The sequence below is a fragment of the Patiria miniata genome, unplaced genomic scaffold, assembly GCF_015706575.1.
Source record: "Patiria miniata isolate m_02_andy unplaced genomic scaffold, ASM1570657v1 HiC_scaffold_7, whole genome shotgun sequence".
NCBI lineage: Eukaryota > Metazoa > Echinodermata > Asteroidea > Valvatida > Asterinidae > Patiria > Patiria miniata.
In genome coordinates this window covers 35,207,272-35,231,841 of record NW_024037074.1, presented here as the reverse complement: position 1 = coordinate 35,231,841, position 24,570 = coordinate 35,207,272, and the positions used below count along the sequence as shown (strand labels likewise).

The following is a 24,570-nucleotide window of genomic DNA, read 5'->3' as shown; positions in this document are numbered from 1 at the left end:
GTACCCGAGTCAACTCGTACCTCTTTCTTTTTTGATGAAAAAAACGAAATTAAATTTACACGTAATGATCTAGTGATAGACTTAGTAGTTCTGGCACAAGATATGCAATTAAAGTACGAGGGTAAGGTAGTGGTATCTAATGTTAACTCACGATCGGCTTGAAAAGTGAAAAGTGAAATTGACGACCGTTTAGTCTAGAGAACGGTGGCACAGTTCTCGTGACGGCGCTGATGAACGGTAAATGTATATTTTCATTCAGATCGCAAGCACGAACACCTTACATTTATGGTTGAAATTTTAATGATTGATTGATATTAATATTTTTTTCAGAGACTGGATCAAGTTTGTGCGACAGTGTGGTCTACATTCCTTTAATTTTTTTGGTAGGCTTTTTTTAAAGGGTATGGTTTTCATTATACCAATTTATTTACCACTTTGTTTTAATATACATTTGTTTTAATATACATGTAATGATAACATGATAACATTTTTTTAACGTTCAGTTATTTTTTTGAAAAATACTGCACTTTGAATATTATGGCAAACTTGCTCTAATATTTTTTTAAGTTTTTTTTTATACTAATCGTTTTACCAATTTATTATTCAAGACTTTATTGAATACTAACAGCTCATGGCACATATCTCTTCTTGGAAGATGGGGCGGCCCTGAAAAGTGCCATTTGGGTTAATGATGGGTTGGCCCGGGATGTTGTGTCATGTTGACGTCTGGCTGTCTACAACGCCGGCCCGGTCAGGTGCTTGCAGGCTGCAAGTAAGCTGGACTTGATGTCTTGAGCTCCCCCACCTGGTAGCGTTGCCACACCTGTTGGTAGAGCTTCAGCTTCGATTCCCGGTCTTTATTATTTCAATATCGATTGGATTTTTCTTTTGGGCATGCCTTTTTTAAATGCATGGTTTTCGTTTACCTTCTATGATCGTATGATATTATTCCTAACTGTTTATTACACGTTGTTATTTTTTTTTCTTTAATTGTTGTACCAATTTATTATTTAATGAATACTAACAGCACATGGCACAGCGCTTCAGCTTCGATTCCCAGTCTATATAATTTCAATATCAATGATCAAGGATTTTTCTTTTGGGCATGCGTTTTTAAGTGCATGGTTTTTATTTATCTTCTCTGATTTAAATACTAATCTTTTTACCAATCTATATTATTGCAAACTGGCTCTAATGTTTTTTCAACGTTGTGATTTTTCTTTTAATATATACTAATCGTTTTACAAATCCTGACGTACGGAGACTTGACATCTGGTGGCGCGACTCCGGACGCTGCACAGCCACGTGATGGCTGACGATGACGAACCGGCCTTTCTCCACTTCTGGTTGTAGCTGTAGCCATGGCTGTCGACGAGGATGGATTTCCCACGTTGGGACCCACCTTCCACAACCTTGAAGGTGACCGTATCCTGATCACCGAGGTCAGCAATATCGTCAGGTAGGGTGGGGCTGGGCAGAGGGTCTTCTTCGGGTGGGTCGGGTACTACGAAGTCTGACGCAATGTCAAACTCCATCGGCTCTTCCAGGAATGGAGACGGTGGCGCTTGGTGGCCAGCACAAATTCCGCAAACCCAAACCTCCAGAAGGTCAGGGTCGGCAACAATCCGGCGGTACTCTTCTGGCGTGAAACCAGAATTGCACTGCAGATGTTGCCACTGGTCGCACTGGTCACACTTGAAGGCTTGATGGGCACTTCGGACAGCCTGTCCACATTCAATACAAGGATACCTTGAAGCCATGATAGATGAGTCTCGACTTGAATCTTGACACGTACGCTGATGATCTCGTAATATCGGCACTTGACAATGTCTAGTCTCGATTATGAGTGAAAAATGCATAGTCTCGGGGACTTTTATAGAAGTTGGAAGGATTCAGTGCCATTTTCCCTCCAACCAATTAGGTCTCGAGTCAGTTTCAAAAGAAACGACATTGAAGCCGCTTTCAATAACTGAGCGGCAGACTTGACCGCAGTGCGGCTTTCAAGTGCCGCCACAATGATCTTGATGCTGCACGTGGCGTGCGCTAGAAAGTTTCGCTTGGTGGAGCAACAATACCAAGCTTGGATCCTCTCGAAGGTTGACATCCCCAGCCCTGAAGGTAAGGCATACTACGGCCGCAAATAAATTCAAAGCGAACTTCTACTGCCTCGACCCAAATCATCGGAACCTTATTCACATAGGCCTACCTCACTTGAACTGAAAACTAACTTTATGCAATTGGCGTACGGTACATCCAATCTGAAGAGAAAATAAGCCACACGAAACTTATAAAGAGTCACACAGTACAGACGCCGTTGTTACATTTATAATGTTTCTTCATTTATTAATGTTTCTTCATTCCTTTGCAATTAATTTACAATTAATTCGGTACAGTATACGGCTTAGAGAAATCTCCAATAAGGTTTTGCGATAAGCTCACTAAAAATATTAAATATATGGTAAGTCCTAAATAATAGTTTGCAGGTCCAATATATATATAATAATGCTTCATCTCATCAGAAATCATCTCAACTACCGTATTGGGTTGCTAAAAGAAATTAAGGATTTTAAAAATTATTTGTCCACTTTCGTGGCATCAAGAAAGTCGTCATAATGAAAAGATATGGTAAACAACAGCTTTATCTTTAAACAAATGCTAATCGTCTTAAAAATTCGACATCGATTCGTGGAAGATGGACTGCAGACATAGTCTGATCAGTCGTTTCGAGCAGCACAGTCAAATGATTCATCGAAAACCACAGGATCGTCTGTAGAAAATAAAAATATAAATACAGTGATAAAAGTATGCTTGGTTTATCGAAAATAATTAAAGTTCAAGTGTGAAAATTATCCCCTATATTCCTCCATGGTCAAACTAAAACTCCACACACGCACTGACTGAACAAATTAATCTTTCAAAAACAAGGCACCGACGCCGGACAGACACAAGCCCGAAAAAAATGTCACCGTTTTTGTCGGCGAGTGCGCGCACAACTACAGGCACGGCAAAATCCCTCATCTGAATTTCCGTTTCACAGATTTTTTGGGGGAAAATATTGTATGTAAATTATTAGAGGTACGAGTTGACTCGGGTACGAGTCAACTTGGGTACGAGTCAACTTGGGTACGAGTTGACTCGGGTACGACTTAACCTGGGTACGACTTCACTCGGGTACGACTTGACTTGGGTGCAAATTTTGGGGTACGAGTTGACTCGGGTACGAGTTAACTCGGGTACGAGTTGACCCATTTCCGTAATTTCCCAACACACACACGACACGTGCCCACGTGCACAAAATGCAGTGCGTGTACATTCGTGTCGTGTGTGTACCTCTCCATACATCACATCAGTAAACAGAAGAGGAAAAAACCGAAAGATCACATTTTCTTGTGTATAAATTATTACAAAAGAACTGGAAAACCACAACCTGGCAGAGGAAAATCGGGATGATGAACAGGTGAATTTAACTTCAAGACGAAAGTTAATTTCCAGTTGCACTTGCAGTTCCCTAGTGCACCACACACGCACGATCGCGAAGGCCCACCGCGCCGGCGGCCGGCCCCGCGTCGTACACGTACGTACACTGCACTTGCAGCATGGCGTCTGATTACAAGAGAGTTGTAGTCAAAACCTTCCCAAGTGGGGACGCCGACGTTTCAAAAGAAACACAGTACTGGAAGAATTTTGAGGTATGTAAAGCAATTTACTGAATGTGTAAATGGTTTCGATGGATGTTTTTTATATTTTAAAAAATATTTAATAGAATTTAGAAAACATTATCATCAGACATGTCAGATCATGATTTCTTGTGTGCAAAATGTACATGTATGCCCAACAATAGCCCCTTAAATGTGGCGAATTTACCGGACTACCTCCGTATATAAAGGCCACTCTTGGACCATGTACATGATGTACCCGAACATGTAGACTTTGTCAAGTTTTCATTTTCACATTTAGACTTTATATGTAGTTTATTTTCACTTTAGAAACACACTCACTCTCTCATGCTCTCTTTAAAGCGATATAGAAAATTAGTCCCCTCTTTTTCAGACGTCTATATTTCATGTGTTTTTATTCATCCATGATTTCATGTAAACGTGTTCATTTTTTTACTTAGCCTTATGATCGGTCATTTGTGACGGGAATGGTATTCTTTTCTGTAACCACTAGCCGGATGGATCTTCTGAGTTCCAGTCCATTCCACTCTGCTCAAAATATAAGTTTGCATTTATACACATTTTGAGTCTGCAGTTGTGTACATTTGCTGATTCTCAAATGTGAATTTATTGCCCCCACTCTCCACAGAACTCTAATCCTGTGCAGTATTGAGGTCCATCTTGTTCAATACATGTTCTGGTGCATTGAGCAGCTTCATTCATGATTTTTCTGTAAGTGTAATCATTTTGTTGGTCTGTCCATGGTCTGTCAGTATTGCATGTCAATCAACATTTTAACATTAGCTTGGGTTATATTTGTATTTCAGTTCCCAGTGACAGTCAAAGAGTTCGGAGCAGTCACCTGCATTGACTTCAACCCGAGGAAGCCTCATCAGTTTGCTGTCACCAGCTCAACAAGGGTATGCCATCATTGTCGAGAGTCCCTGATGTTAATAATCCTCCTGCTATCTGAACAGTCACAGACAGTCACAAAATCAATCCTCTTCCCCTGCCATGCCTTTTACACAGGCTAGTCTCCAACAGTCATATATATTTCAAGCAAGCACTGCGACTGGTCAAATACAGTCAACAGACAGAAGCAGACAAGTGGTAGTCACAGATGGCTTATCAATCACCTACAGTTTTGGCATAGCTGTATCAAGTTACATAAACAGTCACAGCCAGTTAATCCTGCTTTATGTAGGCTGGGAGCTCTTGACTGTTGAGAACAGTCACTTGATTGATTTTGACTGAAAGGACAACTTAGCACAGAATGTATGTTTGCATGGGGGGTTGTAATACCTAGTTTTTATCACTGGGTCGTTGTAGCTGTGTACTAACGTCAGGCATTCATTCCATCTGAAACCTTATTAAAAGATTTTGTCCAAGTTTCAAATTTAAATCCAATTGTTGCAGCATGCTGATTGCTCAAGTTGGAATGCGATAGATAGTTTTGAAGCGTGGCACAACTTTTTTGTGTCAGAGGTAATTCTCAGTTATTGTAGTCACGGTATTCTCAGTTATTGTAGTCACGGTAGTTGCATTTGTGGTGAGACCACTGTGTATCCAAAGTATGGCAAAGTGTAAACCCTCATTCTGAGGAACACAACATAACTTCAAGTCTTCAACAACCAATGGCTTGATGTTTAAACTTTACTGTCCTTCCCTCATCTCTATCTTCCAAACAGGTACAAATCTTTGATCCCGTCACAAACCAAGTGGAGAAGACCATCTCCAGATTTCAAGATGTTGCTTACAGCGGCACATACCGAGCCGACGGTAAGCTGTTGGTTGCCGGGGGAGAGGAGAAATCCATCCGACTGTTTGACGTCAGCGGAAAGGCTGTGTTGAGGATATTCAAGGGACACAATGGGTAGGTTGTATTTGAGAGGGGTCCAGGGGGAGAGTTAAAATCTTTTTGTCACCTGTCACGCAAGAGTGAACAAAATTCAACGGTGTGGGTTTTTTTTATGCAGTAAACATGCATGCACTGATCGAGATTGATGCACATGAGAAGCACATGCACAAGCCCTGCATTCCATTGAATTTAACAGATGACCTTCCCAGATCCTCCAAAATCCACCAGGAAGTGTTTGAATGATTTTGTAGGATTACGAGAAGGTAGACGACTCTAGGCTCAATTAATTGGTATTCAGCCTCATGCCTCGTTAAAGTTAAATTACACAAAGAACATGCTATTGGTTTGTTTGCAGAGTGGAGGATTTTGGAGTATTTGGGAAGGCTCCTATTGAAAAAAACTAGGGAGTTAGGGTGTTTTAAGTGTGTGAAGAGATGCTGCAAGTTGCCTCTTTCTGACATTTTATTTGTTTATTTTCGTAAAAAAAAGGTGCTCTGTTGATTTAAAAGTATGTAGGATCATTTGCATTTATCCCAAAAGTAATGTACCAAATTAATATCAAAAGCTTACTTGGATTAAAGAGCGTACTGGCACTAAACACCCCGTGAAATTACTCTATCTGGCTTGCTGTCATTTACATGTGGAAGAAATGTAGGTGATTTCCAATGCTCAGTCAGTCAACGAAATTGTGTTTCCTGATCAAGAGGTTGTGCGTGCTTTTTCAATGTTTTCTCAAAAACAGGTTAGGTGTTGAGCATTCTTCTTTGGAATTTGATTGGTGGTGTTATTGGAAACGAACAAAATGCAGGAAAAGCAAACGATCCTACACTGTGTATATGCCTTTAAGCTGCTAACATGCTTTCCTGCTAGATCAGCAGAGTTGCTGCTGTCAACTGAAACATGCATTTTCATAGTTTGCTTCAGAAAGCAAATGCCATCCTACAAAGTTTAACTACAGGATTTTCGTTCTCTTTTATTATTTCTCTTAAGCCCTGTCCATGTGACCAAGTTCAGCACAGACAATCATCACGTCATGTCCTGCTCGGACGACAAGTCAGTCCGGTGCTGGGACATCCCTAGCGAGACGGAGACGAGACGATACGAGGAACACACCGATTATGTCCGATGCGGAACGGTCAGCGCAGCCAGTAAGGATATCTGGCTGACCGGCTCCTACGACCACAAAGTGAAGCTGTTTGACCTGAGGACGCAGGCCAGCGTCATGACGCTGGACCACGGGCATCCCGTGGAGAGCGTGCTCATGTTCCCTGGAGGGGGAATGTTTTTGTCTTCAGGTTAGATCTGATTTCATGATTTGGATTTTCCTTTTACAGACGTAATATTTGTGACAATTCTGTCGTACAAGATTATGATTGATTTTGGTACCTGTTGCTACATCAGATATAGTCTAGGGGCTAGACGTTGCATGGTTTGATACGCGATTACCCGCTGCTGTGATAATCTGCCATCACGAGAGGGCGCTATCACAACCAACTAATATCGCACACGGACTTGTCAGTAGCAAGGTCTGAGCATCTCCTAAAATCTCCCCCCGAAAAATAGGGGAAACTAACTAGCGCGCATGCGCAACTTCTGCAGGCAATTACGGTCGATTTTTAGTCCCACACATACTACACATAAAAGAGCTGACCAGTGAAGTTGCACAAATATCTTGCTGCATCTTTTATTGTACTTTAACAAATCAGAGAGTTTGCTTCGGAACTACTTTGAATTTGTTAAATTGCGCGCTGCATATATATAGGCCAAACAGGTGCGCACGCTGAACTGATTGAGCCGCAGCCAAGCCCGTGGCTGGGTGAATAGTTTTCGAACTAATAGTTGTCACCTCTGTGACAACTAAGGACCTTTCATACTATCCAAATCTCTGTATTGGACCCGGGTCCAACATGGAAATTTCAGAAACCCCTTTCACACTGGCTAGAATCCAACACGGCTTCTACACACGTCCGGGGAACACTACACAGGTTAACTCCAACCCTGGTGGAGACCAGGGTTAAGAGGCTCTACCCGGGTACAAAAAAAAATCTAAATTCTAAAGCCGGCCTGCACTCAACCTTGTGTTAGTGTGAACAGTAGGCCTTGCCGATCCATGCTCGCTGGGACCCGGTTCTGCTCAAGATGGACCCGTGTTGATCCCTATATGTGTAGGTGAGACGATAGTGTGAAAAGGCCTATAGTTCTTTTGTTCACTTCTTGTGAACCCAGTCAATTTGTGAGTAGCACCCATTTCAGACTGACGCTTCAGAGACAAACCAACCCCAAATGTACTTTTTAGAGCAATTAGAATTTGGTTTCAGACCGGCAAACTTTATGTGCTAATATTCTAAATGCTGAACTTATTTGTCCCCAGAATAATAATTTACCAGTCGTTAACAGTTATGAAATTCTTTTCCTTGTTGAGTAGGTGGGAACTACGTCAAGGTGTGGGATGCTCTTGCAGGGGGTAAACTCCTAGCTGCCGTCAGCAATCACCACAAAACAATCACATGCATGTGCTTCAATGGCGCTCACAACAGACTACTCACTGCATCAATTGATAGGTAAGGTCTTACCATGAGCAAAAATGATTTTGTTTTTGTCATTAATTCACTACTGTCACTCAAGTGTGCAATGATGCCCGGCACTCTAATTTTCATGACATCTGGATTTTGAATAGTTTCTTGCAACTCTCCTCCTCAAACTTAAAGGAATGTTCTTCTACTTTCTGTCATTGTTTAGGCTGAGTTGTTCGAGTTGTGCTTGTCATTAATTCAATTTCTTTAATGCTACTGTAGCTCACGTGTGCAATGATGCCCAGCACTCTAATTTCATGACATCTGGATTGTAAATAATTTCTTGCACCCCCCCCTTCAAACTTAAGGGAATGTTCTTCTACTTTCTCAGGCATGCAACTTTTCCTCGGATCGGCTGATTTCCTCGCTTTTCACTGCACACTTATGCCATTCAAAATTGAAAAAACACTGTATAAAGTCTTGTAAAACTTAGAAATTTCCTCTCTTTTTGGTTACACCCAGTTGCATGCCTGAGTTTCTGTGATTGTGTAGGCTGAGTTGTTTGAGTTGTGCTTGTCATTAATTCAATTTCTTTAATGCTACTGTCAATCAAATGTGCAAAGATGCCCAGCACCCTAATTTCATGACATCTGGATTTTTTGATAATTTCTTGCAACCCCCCCTCTCAAAATTTAAGCAATGTTCGTCTGCTTCCTGTCATTGTGTAGGCTGAGTTATTTGATACTTTTCAACTTTGCAGGCATGTCAAGGTGTACGACGTGGCTTCCTATAAACTGGTTGCCAGTCTGGACTACCCAGCACCAATTCTGTCAATGGGAGTTTCGGTAAGAAAACAACCTAGGTTCTGTGGCAAAACTGTAACAAAGTTCTGGGGGAACTTTACTCTGTCCCCCACACAAGGGCCCAGTTTCAAGTCTGTGTTTACCATAAGGAATCTCTTTTGACTAAAGGAGAAAATCTGTAATGTATAATTTCACATATTAGAAAGGAATTCTGTCTCTTGATACGTGTACAGCCATCACACAAGGATTTTGTGCGAATAGCATGTCCGTAGGAAAAGTAAGGATTAGCACAGAAGAAGGGGTTAGCAGAGCCGTGAAATTTTGGCCCTGGTCTGTTCCCTCTGACTTCTAAAATCCTGTCCACAACAGAAGTGTCATGTTGTAATAGTTTTTTGTATTTCTCCAGTTAGTCTTTGGAATCAATTTCACATCCAATACCTTCCTCCCAAAATAATTCACTCCCCTTCATGTTAAGAACAGAGCGTCCAACTGGTGACAGATTTCGTTATTAAGTTCAGTGACAATGAAAGTAAAAATATGATATACAAGAGTATCTACTCACGCGCAGAGGAACATAGATTTGTCCACAGTGAGAGGGTTTTATCCATGATGTCTGTCCGTATTAATTCCACTTTAAGAAAATAATCACAAATAGATCTCTCTTTGAAAGGAAATGGGTTTTTCTTTCTTTAGCCAACAGACAACACAATCGTAGTCGGCATGTCTTCAGGCCTAGTATCCATCAGGCACAGGAAACCAGAAACTGATGAAAGCGAGAAAACAAGGAGAAAGACCAAACTCAGTCGAGTGTCTCACCGGTACTACGACAGAGGTCATAAAGTCTACACAGCACAGAAAGTAAGGGAACCAGTTGAACTTTTGTGCTTATTATGAACCAATTGAACACATATTGCACGTCAAGTACACATAGCATATCTGCCCCAGCTGGGACGGAAGTTTTATGCTAGGAAAATTGAGACTGAGTTGTTGGGAATTTTTGAATGTCCCACAATGTTCTTGGTCTCCACAAAACCTATTCCAGAAGTGGTCCCTACAACTTCGAATCAAGAATACAGTATGTGTGTTGCTTGGATCCAAGTTTGTGTATTTGCTGTTTCATTTATACAGGTAGCCGCACCGACAACGAAACTGCTATTACAGGCCCTGTACACATAATAAAACTAATTGTACAGTAAAGACACATTTCCTTTCAAGGTATGATATCCTTTATACTTCTGTGAGTTTTGTTCCTGTGTTGATTGCAGGGAGACCTCCTGATCCATAAGACACCCAGGGAAATCCTTCAGAAGTACGACGCAATGCTGAAACGGTTTGAGCACTCCAAAGCTCTGGATGCAGCACTGACGGTAAGCATGGCATCATGTCCCAGATGTTAGCCGCGTCAGAATGACTTGGCTACGGCTTGCAATGATATGTAGGACTAATGAGGTAGCCAGAGCCACTTCCTATAGACACGTGTGTTGCTGTTGGCTGTGGCTAAGTGATTCGGATGTAGCCTTTGCTTGTAGATGCGCTTTGTAACAAAGTTTTTTGTCCTCGTAGAAAATACAATCAAACAGAATAATTTAATAAACGTACCCGCTGCTGTGTTTTCTATTCCCCTCTCCATGTGCCCCACGTTGGGAAAGGGTATTTTAAGTTTGACAATGTGACTAGACTTCCATTCCAAACTAAAAATCAGAATCGTGACTCTCCTTTTTAAGAGGATTGATTCTGTACAAGCCAATTTCAGACACTGAGTTCCCAAATAAGGCTATCCGTGTCGGGAGCACATTTTGTCAACGGCACCACGAATTGACACTCGCGTGCAAGTGGGTGTCAGTTCCTGAAAACAACGAAATCAACAATTTCGGTTTCACGAACTGACACCCAGTAGTGCACGCACACATCAGACACTGACGCCAAATAGGAAGATTTTCGTTTTCACGAGAAAAACACAAATTTAATCCATCCGTATACTTATGTGCTTACACACAAATTTAATTAAATACCATTTTAATTGGTGAAATGAAGGTTGGTGTCAGTTCGTGAAGCCGAAAATGTACGGGGTGCGCTCTAAAAGTGCCGCACTGTGGATGATGTCAGTTCGTGAAACCCAAAATATCCCGGTTCTGTAAAATACGCGCGCGTGCAGCGCACTCATGCGCAACTGGGTGTCAGTACATGGTGCCGATGACAATTTTATGGGCTCTGTGCACAAGTACCCCCTCAACGGTAAGAAAGGGAGAGTTGGGGGAGACCACTGGGAGAGACATTCGAATGAATTGCCCACGACGTCTGACATGCACGCCAAGATGCCATAGGTTTGTGCACATTCAGAATATACCAGTGTGCGCACGTTGTGTGTCCCGTTCACTGGGCTCTCAAACGTGGTAAAAAAGTGACCTTATCAAAGTTATCTTATTTGCACACAGAGCACATAGAGAAGCAACTAACATGAAACTGTACCTTTTTGTGTGCATGTCTACATTATTTGTTTAGACCAATGTCAGAATTCGAACGCCAGAGGTGACAGTCAGCATACTGCAGGAGTTGATACGCAGGGGCGTCGTAAAGAGCGCCCTCTCAGGACGGGATGAGAAGTGGCTACGCATTATGATTGCCTTCCTGAAGAAGCACATCACCAATCCAAACTATGCCGCCACGGTGATCGACATCACAAACATGTTACTAGGTGAGTAAGGCACTTGAAATTAGATAGCTTGTGTTTCTTTTTAATTATCAATTTTTAAAGGATGAATTTGACTAGTAAGGTTGGTCTAAAGGCCTGTTCATACTTTATGTGAAAATAAAGTGAAGTGAATTTCACGTTAACAATTGAAGTTTCATTGTGAGTTTGTGATGTTCCCTGTTACCTTAACGAATTCGCTTTGCACCGACTTTTGCATTAAGTATGAACTGGCCTTAAAGGGAATGTACAACATTTGCTTTTGCTGCAATTTTCAGAAATAAATGAATTTCGAGCATCATTATGTTATAGCAAAAGTTGTTAAAATGACTTGTTCCATGTTTTGGGTTTGTAGATGCTGGAAGAAAACCAATCATGTTCTTGTAGTCTGGTTCCCTGACCCCACTTAAGATGAATCAGAGCAATTTATAGACTTTTGGGTATTGTAAGGTCAGAGAATCAGTCTAGAAGGCTTGTACCCCTTCACAGGTGTGTAATCACTTGAAAATAAAATGCAGAATAACTTATTAGCAAAATTAGGAGCAGTTTTTGAATAAAAGCCAGTTTTCTCCAACGCTGGTCGGCCGACTAGCGTTGGAAAAATAACATTTTTCTTGAAACTGTCAACACGCCAGCAGCCACGATTTTACAGGATGCTTTAGACTGTAATTCCCTAACAATCCAGTTGGGTATTTCGTGATAATTTGATCATTTCGTTTTGTGATGTTTGCAAATTTTGTATCTTCCCTTTAATGGTACTTGTCTTGTCTCGCTCTTGTGGTATCTTGCCACCTGCCTCCCCTCAACAATATTGGAATTCACCACCTTGGCCACCCTTCCCTTTAAATGTCCTATATCCACCTCTAACGTAACTTGGCAGGGTTAAACAGTTATGAAGACTAGTTTGCGTACATTTGAAGACTGATTTTGGTACACTGCATTCCTTTTTTAAAATTTATATGTTGTGCCAACAATGTTATTTCTCGCAAAGCTAGCGCCATTACAATGTCTGTTATCATTGATCTTCAGTGCTTTGTTGACAGATGTGATTCGTTGAATAAACTCATATCAAATCTCTGTTCGAGAGGTCTCAAGGCCGAGTGTTTTAAGACTTTGCATCAAGTGCAGCATAAATGTAGGTTGTACACCAGTTGCAATATGCTTCAACCCACTTGGATCTTCCCAGATATTTACACCCCTGTCATTGGCGACTCGGACGAGCTCGTCAGTCACTTCCGGCGACTCAAGATAACCCTGGACAAGGAACTGCAGTACCACCGGACACTGCTGGAGATCAAGGGGATGTTGGACACGGTGCTGGCCGCGTCGCAGTCTGTCGATGCCGATGCTCAGGAAGACTCGGCTGAGGTTGAAATTCCCACTGAGAGGACAGAGTCAGGCGGGATACCTGTTGCTATGGAAGCATAGCGATTGGAATACTGTACCGATGGTACACCCTGGGCTTGTTAAGATTCATTTGATGTTGTTGTCAATCAAGGAACCAAGCCAGAGGCTTTGTAGTGCCAGCATTGAACCAGCATCTGCAGAGATTTTTAACAATCTCTAACTTCTGTCATTTAAAATACGAACCACTGATGGCAAGCACTTGGAATGTCCAATCCGTTGGATTATTTGATGTTTTCGTGAACGTTTTTTTTGTAGACATCTACAGTTTGAATACTAACTGGTGGTACGCCAAGTGCTCGGAATGTGCACATTGAGAGGATTATTTGATGTTTGTGTTTTCGAATAACAAGAAATAAACTTAGGGCTTATAGTGCTGGTGTTGGACCCAATCATGCAACATTGAAGCACCAATATTCTTTCCAAAATAACCCTACATTTTGGAAACAAGTAAAAAAAATCAGATGTTTAAAAAAAAACCTTCAAATCAGGTGTTAAATTTTTCATAAATACATTTTCACCCATCCCCCTTTCCTTTTTTTTGTCAATGGATGGCTGCGAGTGCATGAGTTTCATACAAGTATTCATTTTCCTGCCACGGATCCTTATCTTAAAAAGTTTTTCCTTCAGGTTGGTACACAAGTTTCTGCAATTTTGCAACATCTTCATGTAAAACTGATTCTTGTAAAAACTTTGATGTAACATAGTCGGATACCTTCTGACACGCCTTTTGTAAACATGTTAGGCATACCAGTGTCCAGTTTGATGGGTTAGAAAACATAAGAACTTGGCATTTAGTGAATCAATTGAATTTGAATAAAATGGATTCAGATATTTGTAACTCATTTGTCACACTTGGATACCTTTATTGAAACACACATGCGTGTATACATTAAAATTATAGCATTCCTAGAGTAAATTAAAATTATGCATTTTTTTTTTCGTGAGGGGAAATGCGACATTAACCCTAACCCACCTCACTCCTCCAAAATCCTCCTGGCGGTTTTGGAGGATTCTAGAGGATTGAGGATGAATGGTGATTGAATCAAATGAGGATTCTGGAGGATTGAGGATGAATGGTGATTGAAGCACATGAGGATTTTGGAGGATTGAGGATGAATGGTGATTGAAGCACAAGAGGATTTTGGAGGATTGAGGATGAATGCATTTTGAGGCAGGACTGTCTGATGATTTTGAAGGATTTGGCGTTGGTTATCCTTCATTTAAACACGAGTGCAAAGTTTTGGGATGAGGAGGATTTTGGAGGATTGAGGATGAATGCATTTTGAGGCAGGACTGTCTGACAATTTTGAAAAATTTAGGTGGAGTTGCAAAATTTTGGAAAATTTTGGAGGATTTTGGAGGATTGAGGATGGTTGTAAGCAACAAGGGCCTAGGGGGTTAGGGTTAAACAGGCTGAACATGTAACTCAAGGATAATCTTAACCCTAACCCCCAATCCTCCAAAATCCTCCTGCCTGTTTTGGATGATTTTAGAGGAATGAGGATGAATGACAAAGATGTATCGCTTTTTTGAGGAGGATGCATTATGTCAAGCCAGTAGGCCATATCCTGCATTGGTTATATTCAGCCATGCATAAATCAGCCCTGTGTTTTTCTTGTATTTCATCCGCACTGCTTCTAAATGCCATTCGTACTGCCTCAAACCATTGCAGTAATTGGCAGAGGATTTTGGAGGATTGAGGCAGTGGTCACCCTCCACAAACTAAATTCAAGAAATAACAATGATTTTGGAGGATTGAGGCTGAATCTGATTTTTTTCTTGGTGGCAATTGGAGGATTTTGCAGGATTGAGGTTGCATCCTAGCCAGAGGGCCTAGGGGGTTAGGGTTAAGGTTTATCTTGAGGTTTTACAAAGTTTACAGGGTACCTCGGGTCAGAATTCAACCTAGAGTTACTGCTTCTTTCATTTTGCATTCCTCCCTTTTGAATTTTTTTGGCTAGGAATAATAATAAACAGGATTCCTATAGCGACATTCTAGATCATGGCGCTCAACAGCAACAACCACCAATGATCCTTGATCCTGCAAAATTCTCCAACTGCCATCATGTAAAAATTATATTAAGCCTCAATCCTCCAAAATCATCCGTTGTTTCTTGAATTTGTTCAGTGGATCGGGGGACCGTTGCCTCGATCCTTCAAAATCCTCCAATTTGTTGATAGGTTGAGGCAGTGCGGATGATATCGAGCATAATGCAGGGCTCAATTATGCATGGCTGAACATAAACAATGCTGGGTACAGCCTACAAACTCAACACAATGCATCCTCCAAAATCAACCAACACTTTTTCTTGCCATTTTTGTCTATTTGCAGCGATGCATTCACTGTTAATACAAGTGCTACCAATCTCACTTCACTTTCTAGTAATTCAAAAGTTAAAATAATATTGGGCAAGGTGGAATAATTTTCTTACTTAATAATCCAACCATAATATTTAAAATCCAAATTTGCATATTCCGTTTATCACAGCATGGCAAAATGTACATGTAGTGTTAAAACTGCATGGGTACATGTACATCCCCACTTTGGCATGGAACATCCTTAGCGACATGTACATAGTCCAGTTAGCTCTAGTCACCTGTTCTTCAACTACAAATTCTCATCCATTAGTGACAATGATGGTAAACCACAAGAAAAACAAATGAATTTTTGATGGCAATGCCTGTCTTCATGTACAGCTGTGTGGTCAGGTCTCCAGTCGACTTCACCCCTATTCCGACTACATGTATATGGACTCTTGGGTGCAGCAATCCCCTAAACTGTAACAGAGATATGACAGATGCTCAAAGCTGCTGTGGGACCACAGCCTATGAAAACTAGTTTTGCGTACTATTTGCATCACTGTGATCGTTGAGGGCGACAGATGTACATCAGTCGCGATTCTGGCGTCTCCACAGCTGGGTGGTCTGAGGGCTTGGTCGGCACAAAAAACAGCCGAAAATGCCCCCAAACCAAAATCCATCAGGTAGCAGAGGGAGGATTTTTCAGAAGGTGGTCTATATAACAGTGTTTATGGCCTTTAGAGAGTTGGTGACGCAAGGTAAAACCTTTATGGTTAATTTTATTACGGAATTGAACATGGTTATCTGGCGAGGAGGGTTTATACACGAGCCCTGCTCCTCCCTAGGCGAGATCCTGCAGGTCCACAGGTACAAAGGTACATTTTGAATAACAATAGCGCAATGTGTGTGCTGGATAGCACTGTTGCCGTTTGAATTTGGTCGGGTGTGACCGTTTGCTTTTTAAAGTAACTGAATATGCAGTGCGGCTATTGTCATAACGGCGAGACGGGAATGCTTGTTGAGGCTATATGGCGTCACGGGCCAGCGCGCTCAAATTCAAATGGCGTTTCAGTTGTCGTGTTGCGCTGGTGTTGGTAGCGCTCGTACAGGCCTTCGACCACGGTCAGCTATGGAGGAAGTATACGACGCAATTGAGGTTAGTTACACTCAGGATGAAACTAAATAAATAAGAAAATGACAGGCATAGCAAACAACTTCGTCGAGAAACAATGAGACAAAGCAGGAACAGCACAGAAGACAAGGGTTCGTTTCCAGGAACGTCACCAGGCAATCAAGGGGGGTTCAAATGACACAAATATAGAGAGGTTGCAATTAACAGACGCGCTAATTAATAAGGCTCAGCAAACTTAGCAGGCTTAGACCTAAATCGAATGTCACTGCGGCTCCTAAACTGGGCGTCGAGAGGGAATAGATATGTATTGGTATGGACAGGTGTAATTGGTGGGAACCGTTAATAAATCACAATATAAATTACAGTAAATTCATATGGCTGTTCTACCATTGCGTGTGTTGAGACATTAATCTAGATTTGATAAAATGTTCCTCGTTTCAGGAGAACGCTGGGGCCTACGGAGACGCTGGTGGGCCGGTCGGGGCATTGTTCAAAGGCCTTTGCTCCGCATTCAAGATTTCGGAGAAGTGTTTCCTGGCTTTAGTAGAGGACGGATGGGATGAGGTGCAGCAGTTAGCAGACTTGACAGGGGCCTGGAAGGCGCATGTCCTTGCCTTGGCGCCAAATGGGGGCCAGAAAAGAAATCTCGAAAAACTGATCGAGCGGGTGGAGGCCGGCCCTCTGGAGGGGCAGGTGCCTAAGAGAAAGCGCCTGCACGATGAGACGGACCAGCCTTCCCAAGTGGCTGCAACCCAACAGGAGCCAGACAAGGATCAAGGTGCAGGCCCCAGCGGATCAGCGGCAGCAGGTCAGACCGCTACGGAATCGACTACCTCCCAGGTACATACACTATTACCATGTATAATAATCATAAGGAAGGGTAAAAGTCCCGTTTTCAGACAATAATTTATGCAGGGGAAAAGCCCCATTTTTAGGCGATGGTAAATAAAGGGGAAAAGCCCCGTGTCCCGAGAAGGTGTGAAGGGAAAAGGCCCCGTTGTCAGACAACAATAATCTTTGGACAGGAAAAAGCCCCGTTTTCATTGCAGGCGATGAGGTATGAAGGGAAAAAGCCCCGTGTTCAGGCGATGAGGTATGAAGGGGTAAAGCCCCGTTTCAGGCAATATGTATGAAGGGGAAAAGCCCCGTTTCAGGCTATATGTATGAAGGGGAAAAGCCCCGTTTCAGGCAATATGTATGAAGGGGAAAAGCCCCGTTTCAGGCAATATGTATGAAGGGGAAAAGCCCCGTTTCAGGCTATATGTATGAAGGGGAAAAGCCCCGTTTCAGGCTATATGTATGAAGGGGAAAAGCCCCGTTTCAGGCTATGTGTATGAAGGGGAAAAGCCCCGTTTTCAGGCTATGTGTATGAAGAGGGGGAATATAAAAAAAAACAAAAAAAAAAAACAACCGTTTTCAGGCTATATGTATGAAGGGGAAAAGCCCCGTTTTCAGGCTATAAAGGGAAAGGCCCCGTTTTCAGGCTTTATTTATAAAGGGAAAAGCCCCGTTTTCAAGCTATATTTATGAAGGGGAAAAGCCCCGTTTTCAGGCTATGAAAAGCCCCGTTGTCCGGCTATATTTATGTAGGGGAAAAGCCCCGTTTTCAGCTATATTGACGAAGGGGAAAAGCCCCGTTTTCAAGCTATATTTATGAAGGGGAAAAGCCCCGTTTTCGAGCTCTATTTATGAAGGGGAACTTGAGCCCCGTTTTCGAGCTACATTTATGAAGGGGAAAAAGCCCGTTTTCTGTCTAAATTTATGAAGGGGAAAAGCGCCGTTTTCAAATTAGATTTATGAAGGGGAAAAGCCCCGTTTTCAGGCTATATATGTATGAAGGGGAAAAGCCCCGTTTTCAGGCTATTTGTATGAAGGGGAAACGCCCCGTTTTCAGGCTATAAAGGGAAAGGCCCCATTTTCAGGCCCTGATGTTTGAAGGGGAAAAGCCCCGTCTTCAGTTGATAATCTATGAAGGAAAACAAATCAAGAACAAAACCGTTTTCAGGCATAGAAAGGGGAAACCCGTTTAGGGTAAACCAAAGAGAAATACTTGGTTGCTTAATGATTTATTGGGGGAAGATCGTTACAAGAGATTAGGTTTGGTGGGCAGATACTTTTGTTTGGTAGTAATGTATGTCGGGGAGGAACTCCGTCGTCCTTTGTATAGACCAATAAAAGGGTGAGGCAACCATTCATAATTCAACCTTTTCAATTTTAATGGCGGGCGTTGGAGATCCCCTTGACCGCCGCAATATCTCAAAGTATCTTTTATGGGTACAAATTATCGAACATAAGAAATACATATACATAATAATAAATCGGTATGGGAACACCTGCAGGGATGGTTTGAAAGTAGCTAGATGAAGGCAGGCGAAGAAATTGCCTATTGGTTGTAAGATAAAGGTCCAGGAAAGTGTGTTAATCGCACACACACACACACAAATAAAAAATCTAGATTTATACCGATTAGTAAATGCATTACAGAGATGGTTCGTAATGGGGTGAACCCTGACGAAGTCGGTAATAGATGATAACCCCCCCCCCCCCAATAAAAAGAAGGAAAAAAGGGGGAAATATTTTGGGTTGGTTCTTTTAAACTGCAGGCCAGGTCGGCTTTGGAGGTACACAAACCCCGCCGCAGGGAGCTATTGAGGGCTTGCACAGAGACGGGCTATGACAGAAATGTGGCGTACGTTATGTCCCTTCTGCGCAAATACGTAGACGAGTTCATTCCCCTGTCAACAGAGGACTGGAAAGAGAAACAGCTATATGTAAACATCCTGTCTGAGTGTACAAAGCATGTAGAGGCAAAGATGGAGGGAGTGGCAATGTACATCTATAAATCCATAACAGGGGAAGACTCTGACAAGCGTCTACGTTTTGCTAGAAAGCACTTGGGGTTGACTTCCCCGCCCGTTGATATCAGAGGGCGAATGTCCAACCAAGGGGGGCAAAATAGGGGCAGACAAGGGGCACAATACAGAACAGGTTACCAGCAGTTCCGTCAGTCCTTTGGTCCTCGAGGGGCCTTTGCGGCATCTAGGTTGCGAGATACATGTTATCGGTGTCAAAAGAAAGGGCATTTTGCCAGAGATTGTAAGGAGATCATATAGTGTCTATTGTATAAGGGGCACAGCACACAAGGGCTAAACAAGACGAAGGGACAGGAAAGAATAAGGAAGAAAACAAAATGAAAAGTTGGTGTCAATGAATCCCTTGATCTTTGAGTGACAGAATAGGGATATAAATACCGTGTGGTCAAGCGAGGTCGGGGCTGCTTAGATGAAAAGTGAGATTATAACTGAGGAAAATCGATCCTTCATATTATGTTGAGTGGAGTGTTTGAGACTGAATAAAACAGCATAGAAATCTCTTGCATCGGGTTTTCTTGTCAGTATGTCATTTCTTTCCCCTTTCTCCCCATTCAACCCAAACCCTTTGCAGGAATACAAGCGATATCTGGAAATCCTCAGACCTCATAACTGGGAACTTTCCACGGGCCATGATTTTGACCCCGTTGCGACGCAGGCCCTAGTGCGGAGGCGTGGAATATATTCATGGGTAGACATATCGGGGAGAAAAGCAGACGCCCAAAGTGGGTCTGCCCCGAAGCCGGCGGATGTTTTGGCCGGTATTTGTCCACCGGATTTCAGGGCCCTTCGCTTTCGCGACCCTAATTTCTTTGTTTCTGGTAGTTTACACGACCAGCTGGAAATTTGGGATCAGGTTTTGGCGGAATGCCCGGGAATGGGTGATCAGGTCAGGGTGTGGTTGCACGGGGGAGTAGATTTATTTGAATTTTTCCAGCCGTATCAAGGTAAATACCGAGGCAGGGACTTTAATTCAGAAACGCCTCCTCACATGTATTTTCCTAACGCACCTATCTGCAAGCAGTTTGTACCTTTCATCAATGACACAATCACAAAACGGTTAATAGAGGGTTCAGTGGAGTTATTGGGGGCCGTGCATGAGGTATCACCACCAAAATGTGTAAATGCCCTATCGATTGAGCCAAGTAAACCCAGACTGGTCCTGTCTATGAAAGGCCCAAATCTATGGTGTAAGGACACACCCTTTAAGTTGGTACCATTGGGAGATATTGTCAAGCCAGCACATAAGGGAGGTTTCTTTTCAGGAACTGATGATGCCCAAGGGTACAAACAGCTTCTTCTTACAGGGAGGTCTAAGACATTTTGCGGGTTCGAATGGGCGGGGTTTTATTTTGAAGATACGACCCTGCCGTTCGGCTTCAAAAATAGTGCCTATATTTACTCAACTGTCGGCTTCTGTCTTTCGACATGGCAAAAAAACAGAGGCATTCACACAGAAGTTTGGATTGACGACCGCTTCATAGGGGAAGCGGGCGGAGATGGAAAGGTGGACGGCTAAGTACAAACATTTCGTACCTCATTTACAGGACCCATCGGATGCTAGTGGCGATGAGGCTTACAAGAGGGCGTCACGGGCGTTATACGTAGTGTGCTACATGCAGTCAAAGTTGGGTTACTTTGTCAACTTGAAGAAGAGTCAGCTCCAACCAGTTTCAAGTATGGTCCATTTGGGGTTGGGGTTATGCTCGACTTCTTTGTCATTCTGAATACCGGATAAAAAGAAGGAAACCTTCGCCGGAGTGAGGGAAGATATTTTGTCTGAAGACAGGGTGTGTTTGAAGACCATGCAGAGGTTCATTGGAAAATGCCAGAGTTTTGTATTAGTGTTTCCTGCAGCCCGTCTGTTTGTAAGGGAATGCTGCAGTTTCGCGTCCCAGATGGATGACGTCACGCCCGTTCAGCTGACGCAGTCGGTACGAGAGGAGGTCCTATTTTGGAGGTTCATTGATTCAGTTTCGCAACCAATACCTTGGAGACAAGAACGTCATTTAAGATTACTACTAAGTTCAGACGCATCCGGCTATAGATGGGGTGGAGTGCTGGCACAAGGGAACAAAGGCATCACCTTTGGAGATTACTGGCCCCCGGAAGTTCAGAGGTCAACGGACATCTGTTATAAGGAAGCTCTGGCCTTTACTTTGTCCTTATCTCAGTGATGAACCGGCAAAAGGGTCGATGTTCAGGTGAACTCGGAGGGATTATACCATGCATGGTCAGGTCTGAGGGCGAGGTCGACTGCTCTAGCGGGAGTTTTGAGACTCATATTCGCGTTTACTTTGGAAGCGAATTTTGATCTGTGGCTTCAGTGGGTACCATCCGGCAGTAATCGGGCTGATGTTCCCTCAAGGATGCTGTCCAGGGCTGATTCAAAGCTTTCCTCGTCTCTATGGTGGCTTCTTCAAGAGGAGTTTGGAGGAAACACCGGATTCACCTTGGACCTGATGGCTCTGCAGTCGAACGTACCGCAGGGAAAAAATGGGCTTCCGATTAAGTTTTTTCCGGAGACCTGGTCCCTGGCACCTCAGGGGTAAATGTCTTTGCTCAGCCGTGTCCTAGGGGAGAAGTATTGTATGCGTTTCCCCCTTTCGTCCTAATTTCATCTGTCATCCGGCTGTTGCGGGAGTGGGGGGACGTGGTTGCTACACTGGTCGTCCCAAAGCACCCTCACCCTAGGCCCTGGTGGCCGCATCTAAACTCCTTCGCTCAGAAGGCTATGCGTCTAAGTGAAGCAGGTCAGACAGGAGTACTCGAGGTAGCGGTACGATAACTCGTAGCGGTTATGTGCCTAACGGCAAGGGGCTTCCATTTGAGCTTTGGGCTTTCAGGTGTTATTTTCCGCCAGGACCCGATATCCTGCGAGAATCTCGTACCCTCACCGAACAGAAGTCAGTCCTGATTGTCTCTGATTTTATGTTCAAAGGTATAGCCAAGTTCGCGTGGCCCTCCTTCCTCAAGGTCAATGTGAATGTAAACGGTGGAGCAAAGATGGCAACCCTGCTTATGATCCTGGCAGCAGCATGTCGGTCACAAAAACTTGACTTGGCAGTTTTGCATGGTGGTATTAACGACATCAGTAACAAGGGGAAAGGCGCAGCGGGAGTAGGGGAGCTATTGCGGGTTTTCAAGGTAGCGTCGAGGCGTTTGCGTGTGCAATGTCCGGACGTCCAGTTTGTGCTGTCAGCAGTTTGTCAGACGCGGAGCGTTGACATCAATCATCGTGTAGCGTCAGTAAATTCCGCACTGAGAGAGCTTTGTGAAAGGCCTGGCTGGCACTTTTTGTCGAACGATCACATTTATCAGCGCGATCTCAAAGACCAGGTCCACTTGACAGTGTGGGGCAGCCTCAAGCTACATCGGCGGCTGCAGATGTTCCTGAGAGCCATTTGTGGCGGGCGCACAGGAGTAGCCATACATCCCGAGGCAGATCGACCTTCCTCTTAGGCACACTAGCTTAAAATTAATGAGCATGGTGAGTAAAGGAAATCCTTTCTTTTCTGCACAGCTCACAACAGTGAAGACCAGACTAGACGAGCTGGATAGGAAATTAGATGATCGCCCTTATTGCAAGCAGAAGAGCAGTTTAGTGGACAGTTTGGGCGTATTTCTACGGCAGAACCATAACAGCGGCTACTGCACGGAGGGCAGCAGATTGGACGACGTTTTCCCTGAGGACATTGTCAAATTTTTAATAGACCGGGACTCCAGAGGGAAGACTCAAGTTCACATTCTCGGGTGTCGTAATCTGGGTAAACAAGGGTTTCATGAATGCGGGTGTCAGCGGCGGTTAGCAGCCGGAACAGTTGACTCATACATAGGACAGTTGAGAGCCCATTTCAATACAGTAGGTAGCAGGCACCCTTGGAACCCTCGTACCAAGGACGGGAACCCATGCATATCGGATCGGGTAAGGAGATATTTGAAGGCGATTCGATTGGAACAGGCAGAAGCACACATTACTCCAAAGCAGGCGGTTCCAATTTTCTATGACAAACTGCGCTGGCTCGTTGGTGAGATTCGGGGGCGTGTCCAGGGTTTGGTGGAGGCGGCAGAGCCAAGCTTCATCAAACATTACCTTCTCTACAGAGACCTCGCATTTTTTCTCTGCTTATGGTGGGCGGGAGATCGCGCGGCGGACTTAGGCCGCACAAAAACCTGTGAAGCGACAAGAATTGATGGCAAAGACTTGCTTTTTAATCACACCATCGGCAAGACAGTGAGGGAAGGAGATTCTTCTCTCGTCGTCATTCCAAAGTTAAACAGCGAGGAGATAGACCCGGTTGGGGCTGTGGACAAGATGGTGGATTTAGCTCGCAGTCACGGATATGACTTGATGGGAGGTTATCTTTTCCGTCCGGCTACGCCAGATCGCAGGTCCTTGGCAAACAAGCCATTCACGGGGAATAATCCCAACAATCGTCTGAAGCTGTATTTTTCAGCTTCATCGGATCAGAGTGACTTCGACCTCAGGACGCATGGAGGTAGGGCTGGAGTTGCCGTTACTCTGAGGTTCTTGGGAGCGACAGAGCAACAAATCATGGATCACTGCGGATGGGCGACACGGCAGACGTTTAAACGCTACACCGAGGTTGAGCGTGTCACGAGGCGTTGCGGCACAGTTCAGATGCTCCAACAGGCAGTAGATACGGACAGTGGCCGTCAGGCATCTAAAGCAGACCTCGCGGGGCAATTCTACCGGCTGCTAGACTCGGGATTCAAAGCGGAATCGGCATTTAAGTTTTCAAAGTTTCGATGATTTTAGAAGTGGGGTGAGATACGGGAGGAGTTGGGGTAAGGTATTCTAGGGGGAAGCGCGGTGCCCGTCGGGGGTTTGGAGCGAAGAATCGTTTCCACCCATATCTCATAAATGTAGAAGCCGGAGCCCGAGAAGAACATGGTGATGCAAATAGTTTACTATTTGCATCACTGTGATCGTTGAGGGCGACAGATGTACATCAGTCGCGATTCTGGCGGATCTGAGGATGAGGTAGGAGTGGGAGCCGCGGTTACGCACGACGTTGTTGTAAGTATGGGAGTTCTTCCTTTTGCCCCGCCCACCCACCCCTTTCAGGTAGGATAGCGACAGCTGGCTCGGGTTTCTACTCTCGAATCGTTTCCACCCATATCTCATAAATGTAGAAGCCGGAGCCCGAGAAGAACATGGTGATGCAAATAGTTTACTGTTCACCGTACATAAAGTAAAGGTAAAGGGGACGAACCTGTGTTAACAGGAACGGAGTGCCCATCTCTCTTAGAGACTCAAGTCATATGCTGCTGTGGGGGGATCACCACACCTCCTCCACAGCGAGTCTGTTACCTTCCC

At 43.7% G+C, this 24,570-nt stretch overlaps 2 protein-coding genes and 1 long non-coding RNA gene across 3 annotated transcripts; 2 read left to right on the top strand and 1 right to left on the bottom strand.

Annotated features, from left to right (window-relative positions):
- The first annotated feature begins 3,284 nt into the window (after positions 1-3,284).
- LOC119746006 (U3 small nucleolar RNA-associated protein 15 homolog) lies at positions 3,285-13,760 on the top strand. Its single transcript, XM_038222757.1, has 10 exons — positions 3,285-3,689; positions 4,484-4,576; positions 5,345-5,529; positions 6,505-6,809; positions 7,940-8,075; positions 8,788-8,872; positions 9,524-9,688; positions 10,096-10,197; positions 11,333-11,525; positions 12,706-13,760. The coding sequence occupies exons 1-10, from the start codon at positions 3,597-3,599 to the stop codon at positions 12,945-12,947; spliced, it is 1,599 nt and encodes a 532-aa protein (XP_038078685.1). The 5' UTR covers positions 3,285-3,596; the 3' UTR covers positions 12,948-13,760.
- Positions 13,761-13,774: 14 nt separating this feature from the next.
- LOC119746007 lies at positions 13,775-14,675 on the bottom strand. Its single transcript, XR_005273680.1, has 2 exons — positions 14,337-14,675; positions 13,775-13,890 (listed from the first exon to the last, which is right to left on the bottom strand). It is a non-coding gene; the product is annotated as an uncharacterized LOC119746007 (long non-coding RNA).
- A 1,105-nt stretch (positions 14,676-15,780) lies between these two features.
- On the top strand, positions 15,781-19,742 carry LOC119746318. Its single transcript, XM_038223199.1, has 3 exons — positions 15,781-16,383; positions 16,801-17,199; positions 18,963-19,742. The coding sequence occupies exons 1-3, from the start codon at positions 16,288-16,290 to the stop codon at positions 19,470-19,472; spliced, it is 1,005 nt and encodes a 334-aa protein (XP_038079127.1). The 5' UTR covers positions 15,781-16,287; the 3' UTR covers positions 19,473-19,742.
- The last annotated feature ends 4,828 nt before the right edge of the window (positions 19,743-24,570 follow it).

What these genes read in the sequence shown, in the direction of transcription:
- LOC119746006 (XM_038222757.1), top strand. Translation starts at nt 3,597, where the DNA reads ATGGCGTCTGATTACAAGAGAGTTGTAGTCAAAACCTTCCCAAGTGGG. An exon ending in CTGTCACCAGCTCAACAAGG is followed by an intron (nt 4,577 to 5,344) that starts GTATGCCATCAT and finishes TCTTCCAAACAG; the next exon opens with GTACAAATCTTTGATCCCGT. An exon ending in TTCTGTCAATGGGAGTTTCG is followed by an intron (nt 8,873 to 9,523) that starts GTAAGAAAACAA and finishes TTCTTTCTTTAG; the next exon opens with CCAACAGACAACACAATCGT.
- LOC119746318 (XM_038223199.1), top strand. Translation starts at nt 16,288, where the DNA reads ATGGCGTTTCAGTTGTCGTGTTGCGCTGGTGTTGGTAGCGCTCGTACA. An exon ending in AAGTATACGACGCAATTGAG is followed by an intron (nt 16,384 to 16,800) that starts GTTAGTTACACT and finishes TCCTCGTTTCAG; the next exon opens with GAGAACGCTGGGGCCTACGG. An exon ending in CGGAATCGACTACCTCCCAG is followed by an intron (nt 17,200 to 18,962) that starts GTACATACACTA and finishes TTTAAACTGCAG; the next exon opens with GCCAGGTCGGCTTTGGAGGT.